Here is a 17,338-nt window from a genome sequence, read left to right as displayed (position 1 = left end):
CTGGTCAGTCCAGATCCCAGGACACCGTCAGTAAGAGTAGGGGTGTCCTGACTGGTCAGTCCAGATCCCAGGACACTGTCAGTAAGAGTAGGGGTGTCCTGACTGGTCAGTCCAGATCCCAGGACTCTGTCAGTAAGAGTAGGGGTGTCCTGACCGCTGGTCAGTCCAGATCCCAGGACACCGTCAGTAAGAGTAGGGGTGTCCTGACTGCTGGTCAGTACAGATCCCAGGACACCGTCAGTAAGAGTAGGGGTGTCCTGACTGCTGGTCAGTCCAGATCCCAGGACACCGTCAGTAAGAGTAGGGGTGTCCTGACTGCTGGTCAGTACAGATCCCAGGACGCCGTCAGTAAGAGTAGGGGTGTCCTGACTGCTGGTCAGTCCAGATCCCAGGACGCCGTCAGTAAGAGTAGGGGTGTCCTGACTGCCGGTCAGTCCAGACCCCAGGACGCCGTCAGTAAGAGTAGGGGTGTCCTGACTGCCGGTCAGTACAGATCCCAGGACGCCGTCAGTAAGAGTAGGGGTGTCCTGACTGCCGGTCAGTCCAGATCCCAGGACACTGTCAGTAAGAGTAGGGGTGTCCTGACTGCCGGTCAGTCCAGATCCCAGGACACTGTCAGTAAGAGTAGGGGTGTCCTGACTGCCGGTCAGTACAGATCCCAGGACACTGTCAGTAAGAGTAGGGGTGTCCTGACTGCCGGTCAGTACAGATCCCAGGACACTGTCAGTAGGGTAAGTGTCCACTCTGGGGTTGAGGTGCGGTTTCTCTCAGGCCCAGCTCCTGTGTGTAACAGCTCAGGGATGGAGATGTTTTTCTGTACCAGTGTGAGGAGTTAATTAGAAGCTGTTCTTACCGGACACCTCAACTTGAGACACTCCCAGCTCCACCATCTCTCTGAGCTCCTGTGCACACATGATCAGAGTGAGACACGGCAACACACATGCATTATCAGAGTGAGACACACACACAAGTGATCAAGACCACATGAGAAAAATACACAGACACCGTCACGATAACATAAGGCATCAAACACATCGAGAGACATACAGATAGACAGGTTCACAGGTGACCAGGCACAGAGACAGACAGGCCCTGAGAATCAGACAGATACAGACAGACGGGCACAGAGACAGACAGGCCCTGAGAATCAGACAGAGACAGACAGACAGGCACAGAGACAGACAGGCCCTGCGAATCAGACAGGCCCTGCGAATCAGACAGACACTGAGACAGACAGGCCCTGAGAATCAGACAGACACTGAGGCAGACAGGCCCTGCGAATCAGACAGACACTGAGACAGACAGGCCCTGCGAATCAGACAGACACAGAGACAGACAGGCCCTGAGAATCAGACAGACACTGAGACAGACAGGCCCTGAGAATCAGACAGACACAGACAGACAGGCACAGAGAATCAGACAGACACTGAGACAGACAGGCCCTGAGAATCAGGCAGACACAGACAGACAGACACAGACAGACAGGCCCTGAGAATCAGACAGACACTGAGACAGACAGGCCCTGAGAATCAGACAGACACAGAGACAGACAGGCCCTGCGAATCAGACAGGCACAGACACAGACAGGCCCTGCGAATCAGACAGAGACAGACAGAGGCCCTGAGAATCAGACAGACACTGAGACAGACAGGCCATGAGAATCAGACAGACACTGAGACAGACAGGCCCTGCGAATCAGACAGACACAGAGACAGACAGGCCCTGAGAATCAGACAGACACAGAGACAGACAGGCCCTGAGAATCAGACAGACAGAGGGATTGTACCTCTCTCTCGCTGATCTCCGCTCTCTCCTCCTCCCTCTCCCTCTCCATCTCTCTCCAGACAGACAGCGGGGTGGGGGTGACGAAGGCACAGCGCTTCCACAGAGCCAAGATGTCGGGGTGCAGGTCTGGGGAGGGCGGGAAAGAGAGGTGTTAAGAATGGGGTGACACGACAGCAGGAGCCCGTGGGGCCACAGACACGAGCACAGAGCAGCGGCACCGAAACACAGGAGACGGCAATACGAGCACTGCTGCCAACACAGGGTGGCACGACCTCTCTGTCGCCTCCCTGCTGGTCAAGCACAAACAGGGCAACTGGGACTTCCTTCCCATGACCAGAGCTCGATTAGGACATGAAAAACTACAGTCTCTTTAGCATGAAGGACGTGTCCCACACTGACAGGCTGGAGGAACTGAGTCTCTTCAGACTGAAGGGGGTGTCCCACACTGACAGGCTGGAGGAACTGAGTCTCTTTTGTCTGAAGGGAGTGTCCCCCACTGACAGGCTGGAGGAACTGAGTCTCTTTAGTCTGAAGGGAGTGTCCCACACTGACAGGCTGGAGGAACTGAGTCTCTTTAGTCTGAAGGGAGTGTCCCACACTGACAGGCTGGAGGAACTGTCTCTTTAGTCTGAAGGGGGTGTCCCACACTGACAGGCTGGAGGAAATGTTTATCTCACTCACAGGTACAAGGTCTGTTGAAGAGATCTGATGGAGGCTCTCTCCGGAGCAAAGGATCCTGTACCAAGAGCTGAGACTGAAAGAGAGAGAGAGAGGGGTTAATACAGACACACTGACTGACTGGACACTCCAGTACATTAACACTGCACTGAGAGAGAGGGGTTCATACAGACACACTGACTGACTGGACACTCCAGTACATTAACACTGCACTGAGAGAGAGGGGTTCATACAGACACACTGACTGGACACTCCAGTACATTAACACTGCACTGAGAGAGAGGGGTTAATACAGACACACTGACTGGACACTCCAGTACATTAACACTGCACTGAGAGAGAGGGGTTCATACAGACACACTGACTGACTGGACACTCCAGTACATTAACACTGCACTGAGAGAGAGTGGTTAATACAGACACACTGACTGACTGGACACTCCAGTACATTAACACTGCACTGAGAGAGAAGGGGTTAATACAGACACACTGACTGACTGGACACTCCAGTACATTAACACTGCACTGAGAGAGAGGGGTTCATACAGACACACTGACTGACTGGACACTCCAGTACATTAACACTGCACTGAGAGAGAGGGGTTCATACAGACACACTGACTGGACACTCCAGTTTAATAACACTGAAAGAGACAGTGGATCAAACTCAGTGAACAGCTCACACTCATACCGGACGCTGGGTCTCAGCCAGAGGGTCTTCAATCTGCTCACGCAGTGCATCCTGGCTTATCTGGGTTTCTGGATCAATGAACTGTAGCTGACGCCTTCGTCTCTTAGGAGTGACAAGATCAAGTTCAGGGAGCTACATAGAGAGAGAGAGAGAGGGGTTCATACAGACACACTGACTGACTGGACACTCCAGTACATTAACACTGCACTGAGAGAGAGGGGTTCATACAGACACACTGACTGACTGGACACTCCAGTACATTAACACTGCACTGAGAGAGAGGGGTTCATACAGACACACTGACTGACTGGACACTCCAGTACATTAACACTGCACTGAGAGAGTAACTGACCTCTGGACTGACCACCCTCTCCCTGTCCTCCTCTCTCTCGGGTGGCAGGGGTGGGAGAGAGACGCTGACCGGGGGTGTGACCTCCAGGACGAGCTCTGCAGGAATGGTGATGGGCAGCCCCGTCTCTTCGTCCAGCAGGAGGACGATGTCCTGCTCTGGTGCCGTGTCCACAAGCCTGTGAGAGAGGGGTCACACAGGTCACACAGGCCGCTCGAGTGCAGTCTGACCTGTGTCTGTTTCCCTCCTGCATAGACACCCCAATGTGTCTACCCTCAGGGGAACCTCTGTACAGAACCCCAGTGTCCCTCAGGCTGTGACAAGGTGAACCCCAGGGGTACCTCTGTACAGAACCCCAGTGTCCCTCAGGCTGTGACAAAGTGAACCCCAGGGGTACCTCTGTACAGAACCCCAGTGTCCCTCAGGCTGCTACAGGGTGAACCCCAGGGGTACCTCTGTACAGAACCCCAGTGTGCTCCTCAGGCTGTGACAGGGTGAACCCCAGGGGTACCTCTGTACAGAACCCCAGTGTGCCCCTCAGGCTGTGACAGGGTGAACCTCAGAGGTACCTCTGTACAGAACCCCAGTGTCCCTCAGGCTGTGACAGGGTGAACCCCAGGGGTATCTCTGTACAGAGCCCCAGTGTGCCCCTCAGGCTGTGACAGGGTGAACCCCAGGGGTACCTCTGTACAGAACCCCAGTGTCCCTCAGGCTGTGACAGGGTGAACCCCAGGGGTACCTCTGTACAGAGCCCCAGTGTGCCCCTCAGGCTGTCACTCACTGCTCCACCGTGGGCAGGGGCTCCAGCAGCTCCAGGTCTCTCTCCCTCTCCCTCTCCCTCTCCCTCTCCTCCGGCCCTGCAGGAGAGAGTCCAGTCACTCTGTGGCCTGTCAGCTGCTCCCTGTCCCTCTCTTCACCTCATGCCACTGCTGTCCACCTGTCTCACTCTCTCTCTCAGGGCCTGTCTCACCACTGCAGCTCAGGACAGCTGCTCCCTGTCCCTCTCTTCACCTCATGCCACTGCTGTCCACCTGTCTCACTCTCTCTCTCAGGGCCTGTCTCACTCTCTATTCTCACACTGCTTCTCTCAGGGCCTGTCTCACTCTCTGTTCTCACACTGCTTCTCTCGGGGCCTGTCTCACTCTCTATTCTCACACTGCTTCTCTCAGGGTCTGTCTCACTCTCTGTTCTCACACTGCTTCTCTCGGGGCCTGTCTCACTCTCTCTCTGGGCCTGTCTCACTCTCTATTCTCACACTGCTTCTCTCAGGGCCTGTCTCACTCTCTCTCTGGGCCTGTCTCACTCTCTATTTTCACACTGCTTCTCTCGGGGCCTGTCTCACTCTCTATTCTCACACTGCTTCTCTCAGGGTCTGTCTCACTCTCTATTCTCACACTGCTTCTCTCGGGGCCTGTCTCACCCTCGGCCTCCCTCTCTGGCTGTAGCAGAACGAGCTCTGGCTGCTCGATCAGCAAGTCTAACTCTCTGGCTGTGACCTCGGGCAGCTCCACTCCTTCAAACTGCGACACAGGGGGAGAGGAGAGTGAGGGAGAGAGGAGGAGAGAGGAGAGTCAGACAGAGAGAGAGAGGAGAGGGAGAGAGGAGAGGGAGAGATGGAGAGAGAAGATAGAGAGAGAGGAGAGTGAGAGGGAGGAGAGAGAGGAGTGAGAGAGAGGGAGGAGAGAGAGAGAGGGGACAGGAGAGAGGAGAGTGAGAGGGGAGAGGGGAGAGAGGAGAGAGAGAGGGGACAGGAGAGAGGAGAGTGAGAGGGAGGAGAGAGGGGGGAGAGGAGAGGCGAGAGAGGAGAGGAGAGAGGAGAGTGAGAGGGAGAGAGAGAGACAGTGTCTCCTGTACCTCAGGAGCTGGTGTCACAATCGGCTCCTTCTCCCTCAGGGTGATGGACTCTGGAGAGGCTGTCAGGGCTGCAGGCACAACACACACAGACCGATGGGTACTGGCTGAAACCCCACCCTCGCAGGGAGGACCCCACACTGGGGCAAATATCCCAGCCCTCCTGTGAGATAACCCCACCCTCGCAGGGAGGACCCCACACTGGGGCAAATATCCCAGCCCTCCTGTGAGATAACCCCACCCTCACAGGGAGGACCCCACACTGGGGCAAATATCCCAGCCCTCCTGTGAGATAACCCCACCCTCGCAGGGAGGACCCCACACTGGGGCAAATATCCCAGCCCTCCTGTGAGATAACCCCACCCTCGCAGGGAGGACCCCACACTGGGGCAAATATCCCAGCCCTCCTGTGAGATAACCCCACCCCCGTGAGATGGCCCCACCCCCCGTGAGATGACCCCACCCCCGTGAGATGGCCCCACCCCCTGTGAGATGACCCCACCCTCGTGAGATGTCCCCACCCTGATTAGAACCTACCACACCCTCCTGGGAGATAATCCCACCCTGATGTAAGACTGCCACATCCTCTCAGGAGATGACCCCGCCCCCATGTGTGATAACCACACCCTCAAATGAGACAGCCACAGCCTCTCAGCAGGTGGCCCCGCCCTTGTCACAAGATAACTCCGCCCATCTTGACACCAAAATCTTGACACATTTAGAGGGTACACTTAGAAACCACACTTACAGCCATTCTTGCTCAGTGCTGTATTAACTCATCTCTCACTGTAGTTCTAACTCCAGACTCTCTCTCACTGCGGCATTAACCCCTCTCTCTCACTGCAGTATTAACCCCTCTCTCTCACTGCAGTATTAACCTCTCTCTCACTGCAGTATTAACCTCTCTCTCTCACTGCAGTATTAACCTCTCTCTCACTGCAGTATTAACCCCTCTCTCTCACTGCAGTATTAACCTCTCTCTCTCACTGCAGTATTAACCCCTCTCTCTCACTGCAGTATTAACCTCTCTCTCACTGCAGTATTAACCTCTCTCTCTCACTGCAGTATTAACCCCTCTCTCTCACTGCAGTATTAACCTCTCTCTCACTGCAGTATTAACCCCTCTCTCTCACTGCAGTATTAACCTCTCTCTCACTGTAGTTCTAACTCCAGACTCTCTCTCACTGCAGTATTAACTTCTCTCTCACTGCGGCATTAACCTCTCTCTCACTGCAGTATTATCCTCTCTCTCACTGCAGTATTAACCCCTCTCTCTCACTGCAGTATTAACCTCTCTCTCACTGCAGTATTAACCCCTCTCTCTCACTGCGGCATTAACCTCTCTCTCACTGCAGTATTAACCCCTCTCTCTCACTGCAGTATTAACCCCTCTCTTTCACTGCAGTATTAACCCCTCTCTCTCACTGCAGTATTAACCTCTCTCTCACTGCAGTATTAACCCCTCTCTCTCACTGCAGTATTAACCTCTCTCTCACTGTAGTTCTAACTCCAGACTCTCTCTCACTGCAGTATTAACCCCTCTCTCTCACTGCAGTATTAACCCCTTTCTCTCACTGCAGCATTAACCCCTCTCTCTCACTGCAGTATTAACCCCTCTCTCTCACTGCGGTATTAACCCCTCTCTCACTGCAGTATTAACCTCTCTCTCTCACTGCAGTATTAACCCCTCTCTCTCACTGCGGTATTAACCCCTCTCTCTCACTGCAGTATTATCCTCTCTCTCTCACTGTAGTATTAACCCCTCTCTCTCACTGCAGTATTAACCTCTCTCTCACTGCGGCATTAACCGCTCTCTCTCACTGCAGTATTAACCCCTCTCTCTCACTGCGGCATTAACCCCTCTCTCTCACTGCAGTATTAACCTCTCTCTCACTGCAGCATTAACCCCTCTCTCTCACTGCAGCATTAACCTCTCTCTCACTGCAGTATTAACCTTTCATTCACTGCAGTATTAACCCCTCTCTCTCACTGCAGCATTAACCTTTCATTCACTGCAGTATTAACCCCTCTCTCTCACTGCAGCATTAACCTCTCTCTCTCTCACCGCAGTGTTAACCCCTCTCTCTCTCACTGCAGTATTAACCTCTCTCTCACCGCAGTGTTAACCCCCTTCTCTCTCTCACTGCAGTATTAACCCCTCTCTCTCACTGCAGCATTAACCCCTCTCTCACTGCAGTATTAACCTCTCTCTCTCTCACCGCAGTATTAACCCCTCTCTCTCACTGCAGCATTAACCTCTCTCTCACTGCAGTATTAACCCCTCTCTCTCACTGAAGTATTAACCCCTCTCTCTCTCTCACCGCAGTGTTAACCCCCTTCTCTCTCTCACTGCAGTATTAACCTCTCTCTCTCTCTCACCGCAGTGTTAACCCCCTTCTCTCTCTCACTGCAGTATTAACCCCTCTCTCTCACTGCAGCATTAACCCCTCTCTCTCACTGCAGTATTAACCTCTCTCTCTCACTGCAGCATTAACCCCTCTCTCTCACTGCAGTATTAACCCCTCTCTCTCACTGCAGCATTAACCTTTCATTCACTGCAGCATTAACCCCTCTCTCTCACTGCAGTATTAACCTCTCTCTCACTGCGGCATTAACCTCTCTCTCACTGCAGTATTATCCTCTCTCTCTCACTGCAGTATTAACCCCTCTCTCTCACTGCAGCATTAACCTCTCTCTCTCTCTCACCACAGTGTTAACCCCCTTCTCTCTCTCACTGCAGTATTAACCCCTCTCTCTCACTGCAGCATTAACCTTTCATTCACTGCAGTATTAACCCCTCTCTCACTGCAGTATTAACCCCTCTCTCTCACTGCAGCATTAACCTCTCTCTCTCTCTCACCGCAGTGTTAACCCCCTTCTCTCTCTCACTGCAGTATTAACCTCTCTCTCACTGCGGCATTAACCCCTCTCTCTCACTGCAGCATTAACCTCTCTCTCACTGCAGTATTAACCCCTCTCTCTCACTGCAGCATTAACCCCTCTCTCTCACTGCAGTATTAACCCCTCTCTCTCACTGCAGCATTAACCTCTCTCTCTCTCTCACCGCAGTGTTAACCCCCTTCTCTCTCTCACTGCAGTATTAACCCCTCTCTCTCACTGCAGCATTAACCCCTCTCTCTCACTGCAGCATTAACCTCTCTCTCACTGAAGTATTAACCCCTCTCTCTCACTGCAGTATTAATCCCTCTCTCTCACTGCAGTATTAACCTCTCTCTCTCACCACAGTATTAACCCCTCTCTCTCACTGCAGCATTAACCCCTCTCTCACTGCAGTATTAACCCCTCTCTCTCACTGCAGCATTAACCCCTCTCTCTCACTGCAGCATTAACCTCTCTCTCACTGAAGTATTAACCCCTCTCTCACTGCAGCATTAACCTCTCTCTCTCTCACCGCAGTGTTAACCCCCTTCCCTCTCTCACTGCAGTATTAACCCCTCTCTCTCACTGCAGCATTAACCCCTCTCTCTCACTGCAGTATTAACCTCTCTCTTTCACTGCAGTATTAACCCCTCTCTCTCACTGCAGCATTAACCCCTCTCTCTCACTGCAGCATTAACCTTTCATTCACTGCAGTATTAACCCCTCTCTCACTGCAGTATTAACCCCTCTCTCTCACTGCAGCATTAACCCCTCTCTCTCACTGCAGCATTAACCTTTCATTCACTGCAGTATTAACCCCTCTCTCTCACTGCAGCATTAACCCCTCTCTCTCACTGCAGCATTAACCTTTCATTCACTGCAGTATTAACCCCTCTCTCACTGCAGTATTAACCCCTCTCTCTCACTGCAGTATTAACCCCTCTCTCTCACTGCAGCATTAACCCCTCTCTCTCACTGCAGCATTAACCTTTCATTCACTGCAGTATTAACCCCTCTCTCACTGCAGTATTAACCCCTCTCTCTCACTGCAGTATTAACCCCTCTCTCTCACTGCAGCATTAACCTCTCTCTCACTGCAGTATTAACCCCTCTCTCTCACTGCAGTATTATCCTCTCTCTCTCACTGCAGTATTAACCCCTCTCTCTCACTGCAGCATTAACCTCTCTCTCACTGCAGTATTAACCCCTCTCTCTCACTGCAGTATTAACCTCTCTCTCTCTCTCACCGCAGTGTTAACCCCCTTCTCTCTCTCACTGCAGTATTAACCCCTTTCTCTCTCACTGCGGTACTAACCCCCTTCTCTCTCTCACTGCTGTATTAACCCCTCTCTTACTGCTGTATTAACCCCTCCACCCTCACTGCAGTATGAATCTCCCTCTCTCACTGCTGTATTAACCCCCTTCTCTCTCACTGAAGTATTAACCCCTCTCTGTTCTCGCTGGGACTGACCCTCTGGTGAGATTCGAGGAGACTCCACAGGTGACCGCTCTGGGGTTGCTGCTTCCAGGATGTGTTGAACCTGCAATCACACACACACAGGCTGTTCATGTGAGTGGTTGTAGATATTGCTTACAGTGTCAAAAACCTCAGCAGCTGCACTCTCTTGTGTCAGCGTGTGTCACCTGGGGCAGTCTCAGTGTGAGGTCAGTGTCAGTGTGTCAGTGGACTGGGCAGTGTGAGGTCAGTGTGTCTCTCCTGGGGCAGTCTCAGTGGACTGGGCAGTGTGAGGTCAGTATGTCTCTCCTGGGGCAGTCTCAGTGGACTGGGCAGTGTGAGGTCAGTGTGTCTCCCCTGGGGCAGTCTCAGTGGACTGGGCAGTGTGAGGTCAGTATGTCTCTCCTGGGGCAGTCTCAGTGGACTGGGCAGTGTGAGGTCATTGTCAGTGTGTCTCTCCTGGGGCAGTCTCAGTGGACTGGGCAGTCTCAGTGGACTGGGCAGTGTGAGATCAGTGTCAGTGTGTCTCACCTGGGGCAGTCTCAGTGTGAGGTCAGTGTCAATGTGTCTCTTCTGGGGCAGTCTCAGTGGACTGGGCAGTGTGAGATCAGTGTCAGTGTGTCTCACCTGGGGCAGTCTCAGTGTGAGATCAGTGTCAGTGTCTCTCCTGGGGCAGTCTCAGTGGACTGAGCAGTGTGAGATCAGTGTCAGTGTCTCTCCTGGGGCAGTCTCAGTGGACTGAGCAGTGTGAGGTCAGTGTCAGTATGTCTCACCTGGGGCAGTCTCAGTGTGAGATCAGTGTCAGTGTCTCTCCTGGGGCAGTCTCAGTGGACTGGGCAGTGTGAGGTCAGTGTGTCTCTCCTGAGGCAGTCTCAGTGGACTGGGCAGTGTTAGGTCAGTGTGTCTCACCTGGGGCAGTCTCAGTGGACTGGGCAGTGTGAGGTCAGCACTCATGACCCCGAAGAATGGGTCAAGGGCCCCCTCAGTGTCCATGAGGAGAGACAGTGGGTCCGGCAGGTTCACGTTGACCCTGGAGGGAGACACAGAGCAGACTGTGTGCCGGGATACCAGTGACAGCAGCCTGGGCGCCATGGCAATAGAGTCGCAGTGATGTCATTGGTAGAAATTGAGACTTTATTACTACAGCTTATTGGTGCATGTACAGGTGTATCCCTCTTATTGGTGCATGTACAGGTGTATCCCTCTTATAGGTGCATGTACAGGTGTGCCCCCCCTTATTGGTGCATGTACAGGTGTACCCCGCTTACAGGTGCATATACAGGTGTGCCCCCCCTTATAGGTGCATGTACAGGTGTGCCCCCCCTTATTGGTGCATGTATTGTACAGGTGTATCCCCTTTATAGGTGTATGTACAGGTGCACCCCCCTTATGGGGGCATGTACAGGTGTGCCCCTCTTATAGGGGTGTGTACAGGTGTAGCCCGCTTACAGGTGTACCCCCTTTATATGTGCATTTACAGGTGTATCCCCCTTATAGTTGCATATACGGGTGTACCCCCCTTATAGGTTTATATAAAGGTACCCCACTTATAGATTGCCCTTCTCTGTCAGGACTGAGACAGTGAGACAGATGGGTGTCAGTGTTGCTCTTGACCTCTAACCTCTCTGGCTCTGTCATATCGATCCTCAGGTGCTTCTCAGAGCGAATCAGCCTCTCCAGAGTATGTTGGATCTCCTCTACAGCCAGGCAGAAAGAGAGTGCAGTGTTAATGTACTGTAGTGTTCAGTCAGTGTGTCTGTATGAACCCCTCTCTCTCAGTGCAGTGTTAATGTACTGGAGTGTCCAGTCAGTGTGTCTGTATGAACCCCTCTCTCTCAGTGCAGTGTTAATGTACTGGAGTGTCCAGTCAGTCAGTGTGTCTGTATGAACCCCTCTCTCTCAGTGCAGTGTTAATGTACTGGAGTGTCCAGTCAGTGTGTCTGTATGAACCCCTCTCTCTCAGTGCAGTGTTAATGTACTGGAGTGTCCAGTCAGTCAGTGTGTCTGTATGAACCCCTCTCTCTCACTGCAGTGTTAATGTACTGGAGTGTCCAGTCAGTGTGTCTGTATGAACCCCTCTCTCTCAGTGCAGTGTTAATGTACTGGAGTGTCCAGTCAGTCAGTGTGTCTGTATGAACCCCTCTCTCTCAGTGCAGTGTTAATGTACTGGAGTGTCCAGTCAGTCAGTGTGTCTGTATTGACCCCTCTCTCTCAGTGCAGTGTTAATGTACTGGAGTGTCCAGTCAGTCAGTGTGTCTGTATGAACCCCTCTCTCTCAGTGCAGTGTTAATGTACTGGAGTGTCCAGTCAGTCAGTGTGTCTGTATTAACCCCTCTCTCTCAGTGCAGTGTTAATGTACTGGAGTGTCCAGTCAGTCAGTGTGTCTGTATTGACCCCTCTCTCTCAGTGCAGTGTTAATGTACTGGAGTGTCCAGTCAGTCAGTGTGTCTGTATTGACCCCTCTCTCTCAGTGCAGTGTTAATGTACTGGAGTGTCCAGTCAGTGTGTCTGTATGAACCCCTCTCTCTCAGTGCAGTGTTAATGTACTGGAGTGTCCAGTCAGTCAGTGTGTCTGTATGAACCCCTCTCTCTCAGTGCAGTGTTAATGTACTGGAGTGTCCAGTCAGTCAGTGTGTCTGTATGAACCCCTCTCTCTCACTGCAGTGTTAATGTACTGGAGTGTCCAGTCAGTCAGTGTGTCTGTATTTACCTCTCGCTCTCAGTGCAGTGTTAATGTACTGGAGTGTCCAGTCAGTCAGTGTGTCTGTATGAACCCCTCTCTCTCACTGCAGTGTTAATGTACTGGAGTGTCCAGTCAGTCAGTGTGTCTGTACGAACCCCTCTCTCTCAGTGCAGTGTTAATGTACTGGAGTGTCCAGTGAGTCAGTGTGTCTGTATGAACCCCTCTCTCTCAGTGCAGTGTTAATGTACTGGAGTGTCCAGTCAGTCAGTGTGTCTGTATGAACCCCTCTCTCTCAGTGCAGTGTTAATGTACTGGAGTGTCCAGTCAGTCAGTGTGTCTGTATTTACCCCTCTCTCTCACTGCAGTGTTAATGTACTGGAGTGTCCAGTCAGTGTGTCTGTATGAACCCCTCTCTCTCAGTGCAGTGTTAATGTACTGGAGTGTCCAGTCAGTGTGTCTGTATGAACCCCTCTCTCTCAGTGCAGTGTTAATGTACTGGAGTGTCCAGTCAGTCAGTGTGTCTGTATGAACCCCTCTCTCTCAGTGCAGTGTTAATGTACTGGAGTGTCCAGTCAGTGTGTCTGTATGAACCCCTCTCTCTCAGTGCAGTGTTAATGTACTGGAGTGTCCAGTCAGTCAGTGTGTCTGTATTAACCCCTCTCTCTCAGTACAGTGTTAATGTACTGGAGTGTCCAGTCAGTCAGTGTGTCTGTATTGTCCCCTCTCTCTCAGTGCAGTGTTAATGTACCCAGCAGGTAGTTGCACTGGCGGTGGTAGACCAGGACGACTCCATACTGCAGCAGACAGGACAGGTAGAGGGAGAATCGGGGTCGGGGGAGGTCAGGCAGGAGGGGCTCCACTCGCACCAGCACGTAGTCCATGATGTCATCACTGTAGACACAGGAAGTGAGGTGTTATGTCACAATGAGCCCACATGTTCCTCTCAATAATAAATAAGCAATAATAAACTCCCTGAGAGACAAGTAATGGTACTTTTGAGTAAAATAGTTGTTGAAGAATCTCTTCATTTCTTATGCATAAAACAGACAGACACTATCTCTCACACTGAGACTGACACACACAAAGACACACACAAACTCATGAACTTAAACTTACACACAGAAACACACACTGAGAGACATACTCACACACAGAAACACACACACACTGAGAGATGTGTTCACTCACAGACACACACACACACAGAAACACATTGACCTAGAGAAACACACACACTGAGAGACGTACTTACACTCACATACAGGAACACACAATGAGACATATACACACACACAGAAACACACTGAGAGACATATGCACACACAGACACACAGAAACACATTGAGAGACATGATTACACACAAACACTCACACACAGACACACAGACTGAGAGATGTACTTACACACAGAAACACATGCTGAGAGACGTACTTAAACACAAACACATACTCACACACACACACACTGAAATGTGCTCACTCACAGACACACACACAGAAACATACACTGAGAGACGTACTTACACACAAACACTCACACACAGAAACATACCCTGAGAAACATACAGACACACTCACATAGAGAAACAAACACTGAGAGACGTACTTACACTCACATACAGAAACACACAATGAGACATATGCTCACACAGACATACACAAAGAAACACAAACTGAGAGAAGTACTAACACAGACTCGCACACTGAGAGACACACAGACTCACACACTGAGAGTCACACAGAAATACACACTGAGAGACATGCTCACACACAGAGAAAGACGCACAGTGACAGACTCTCAAGTTCGTTGTGCTGCAAACAGCCGCACACAGGGAGAGACAGAGCCTCACCATGTCTGCCCGACGTTCACTTTGAGACACTCGCGGCGGGTGATCTGGATACCTTTCGTGGCAGCGAGCCTGAACACAACAAAAACACACATTACACCATTACACAGCTGTTATACAACACTGGGCCAGCAGGGGGAGCTGGAAACACACTGGGATACACAGCTGTTATACAACACTGGGCCAGCAGGGGGAGCTGGAGACACACTGGGATACACAGCTGTTATACAACACTGGGCCAGCAGGGGGAGACACACTGGGATACACAGCTGTTACACAACACTGGGCCAGCAGGGGGAGCTGGAGACACACTGGGATACACAGCTGTTATACAACACTGGGCCAGCAGGGGGAGCTGGAGACACACTGGGATACACAGCTGTTTTACAACACTGGGCAAGCAGGGGGAGACACACTGGGATACACAGCTGTTATACAACACTGGGCCAGCAGGGGGAGACACACTGGGATACACAGCTGTTATACAACACCGGGCCAGCAGGGGGAGCTGGAGACACACTGGATACACATTCCATATAACACAATCTGATATCCCATATACTTACACAATCCACAGGCCAATCCTATAGGTACTGTACACTCTCACACACCCCACCTAAATCCTATAGGTACTGTGCACTCACACACACCCCCAACCTCAATCCTATAGGTACACTCACACACACCCCACCTAAATCCTATAGGTACTGTGCACTCACACACACACACCACCTCAATCCTATAGGTACACTCACACACACCCCACCTCAATCCTATAGGTACTGTACACTCACACACACCACCTCAATCCTATAGGTACTGTACACTCACACACACTCCACCTCAATCCTATTGGTACACTCACACACACCCCACCTCAATCCTATAGGTACTGTACACTCACACACACCACCTCAATCCTATAGGTACACTCACACACCCCCCACCTCAATCCTATAGGTACACTCACACACACCACCTCAATCCTATTGGTACACTCACACACACCACCTCAATCCTATAGGTACCGTATACTCACACACACTCCACCTCAATCCTATAGGTACTGTACACTCACACACACACTCCACCTCAATCCTATAGGTACACTCACACACACCACCTCAATCCTATAGGTACACTCATCAACACACACCACCTCAATCCTATAGGCACACTCACACACACACCACCTCAATCCTATTGGTACACTCACACACACCACCTCAATCCAATAGGTACTGTACACTCACACACACTCCACCTCAATCCTGTAGGTACTGTACACTCACACACACCCCACCTCAATCCTATAGGTACTGTGCACTTACACACACACCCCACCTCAATCCTATAGGTACTGTACACTCACACACCCCACCTCAATCCTATAGGTACCGTACACTCACACACACTCCACCTCAATCCTATAGGTACTGTACACTCACACACACCCCCCACCTCAATCCTATAGGTACTGTACACTCACACACCCCACTTCAATCCTGTAGGTACTGTACACTCACACACACCCCCCACCTCAATCCTATAGGTACTGTACACTCACACACCCCACCTCAATCCTATAGGTACTGTACACTCACACACACCCCACCTCAATCCTATTGGTACTGTACACTCACACACCCCACCTCAATCCTATAGGTACTGTACACTCACACACCCCACCTCAATCCTATAGGTACTGTACACTCACACACACACCACCTCAATCCTATAGGAAAGTTTTGTAGCCGGACGATGATCTCACCAGATGGTGGCGAAGCAGCCGGTGTGTCTCTGCAGCACGTTAGGGTAGTAAAACATGGTCCCGGGTCTCTGTTACTGATCGGTGATTGGCGATCGACCGCTTCTGTCCCAGCACGAGATACTAATCGATGAGCAGATCGACCTGCGCCCTGTCTGCGCTGATATTCCCTGACAGCTTTTTTAAAAGACCCTTGTTAAAACGTAACCATAGAGAAATGCGCAACAGTGTTGAGTTTTCCGTTTAAAATCCCAGCGTCAAGCTGGGCGAAATCATTTCGATCAGTTTTTAAAAGTTATTCCGATATTCGGATCAATATTCCCCTCTCTCGAGATCCCAACTGAAACTTTGGTTGTATAGTTAAGCGCAGAGCCAGAACGTAAAATAGCTGAACAACACTAACGATTCCTTTCCGTCTGTACGTAGTCTTAGTTTTTTTTTTAAAATTACAGTATTTTTTTTTTCTGATGTGACCACACTATCGAAAGATTAACCAGCGAGATGATATTGAAAGCAATACTGAGCGACTAAAAGTTTTGTTTCTCCTGCGAAGGTTTTTTTTTTAATTACCAATTCCAGGAGTATTGAAGTCATTTACAAAAGGCGTTAAAAAGTGCTGAATAAAATAATAATCCGCGGTTTTGTCTCAGTGGCCGAGGGCGAGTCGAACTGACGCCTCTCGTCTCCCGCCTGACAGCAGCGGCACTAGGCTTCTGGGGGGGCGGGGCCCCCGTCGGGTCTGTCTTCCTCCATCCAATCAGCTGTCGGTGCGCTCGTTTTAGAGACAGGGTCCTGGCCAATAGCGTCACTGTATTTGTTTTTCCTGCCAGGTAACAGCTACCAATCAGGTGACAGCTTTATTCAAACTCGCTCCGCCTGCCGGAATCCTCCTGGAGACCGTGACGTCACGGCCGGCGGCAGCCAATGACAGTCCCGGCGGCGAGCCGGCAGGCCAATCAGGAAACTAGTGCGGGTCCACTAGTAGTTAACACACACGCAAAAAATCGAAGTCCAAAATTAGAAAGTCCGATCCTCACGAGTAAAGACAATCAGACGAGTTCAGTAAAAGGCAGATGCATGCAGTTTTAAACCATCTCCCGCCATTTTAACTGAATAATCGATTCTCATAATGGCCGGTGATACTCATGGCGCTTGTGCCGTTGTGGACCTTGAGCCGTGGGTGTCGGCACGGATGAAGAGCATCGCTTTGTTTTAATGCGAGGGATGTGTACATTAACCGATTAATCACGTATCAACGATTATGTAGTTAAATCACGCTTCCCAGGGGTAGGCTACAGTACAGTACTAATCTCAGAACAGTCTTAAGGTAACGTCAATCGCGTGAAGGTG

At 51.1% G+C, this 17,338-nt stretch overlaps 1 protein-coding gene across 1 annotated transcript in view; it reads right to left on the bottom strand.

Moving 5' to 3' along the window:
* The window catches only part of rec8b (REC8 meiotic recombination protein b), a 23,411-nt gene extending 7,188 nt beyond the window's left edge, over positions 1–16,223 (bottom strand). Inside the window, exons 1-14 of the mRNA XM_088916741.1 lie at positions 15,992–16,223; positions 14,224–14,292; positions 13,122–13,264; positions 11,312–11,387; positions 10,600–10,720; positions 9,706–9,775; positions 5,358–5,425; positions 4,924–5,023; positions 4,285–4,360; positions 3,507–3,681; positions 3,155–3,286; positions 2,467–2,539; positions 1,787–1,911; positions 854–902 (exon numbers count right to left, since the gene is read on the bottom strand). Of these exons, the coding sequence (XP_088772867.1) occupies positions 854–902; positions 1,787–1,911; positions 2,467–2,539; positions 3,155–3,286; positions 3,507–3,681; positions 4,285–4,360; positions 4,924–5,023; positions 5,358–5,425; positions 9,706–9,775; positions 10,600–10,720; positions 11,312–11,387; positions 13,122–13,264; positions 14,224–14,292; positions 15,992–16,047 (1,333 nt within the window). The 5' untranslated portion in view covers positions 16,048–16,223. The remainder of the gene's footprint in view (positions 1–853; positions 903–1,786; positions 1,912–2,466; positions 2,540–3,154; positions 3,287–3,506; positions 3,682–4,284; positions 4,361–4,923; positions 5,024–5,357; positions 5,426–9,705; positions 9,776–10,599; positions 10,721–11,311; positions 11,388–13,121; positions 13,265–14,223; positions 14,293–15,991) is intronic.
* Between the last annotated feature and the right edge of the window lie 1,115 nt (positions 16,224–17,338).

The sequence above is a fragment of the Atractosteus spatula genome, chromosome 5 (genome assembly GCF_055471065.1).
Source record: "Atractosteus spatula isolate fAtrSpa1 chromosome 5, fAtrSpa1.hap1, whole genome shotgun sequence".
Lineage (NCBI taxonomy): Eukaryota > Metazoa > Chordata > Actinopteri > Semionotiformes > Lepisosteidae > Atractosteus > Atractosteus spatula.
Note: the sequence above shows the minus strand (reverse complement) of the source record. Positions and strands in the feature narration are given on the sequence as shown.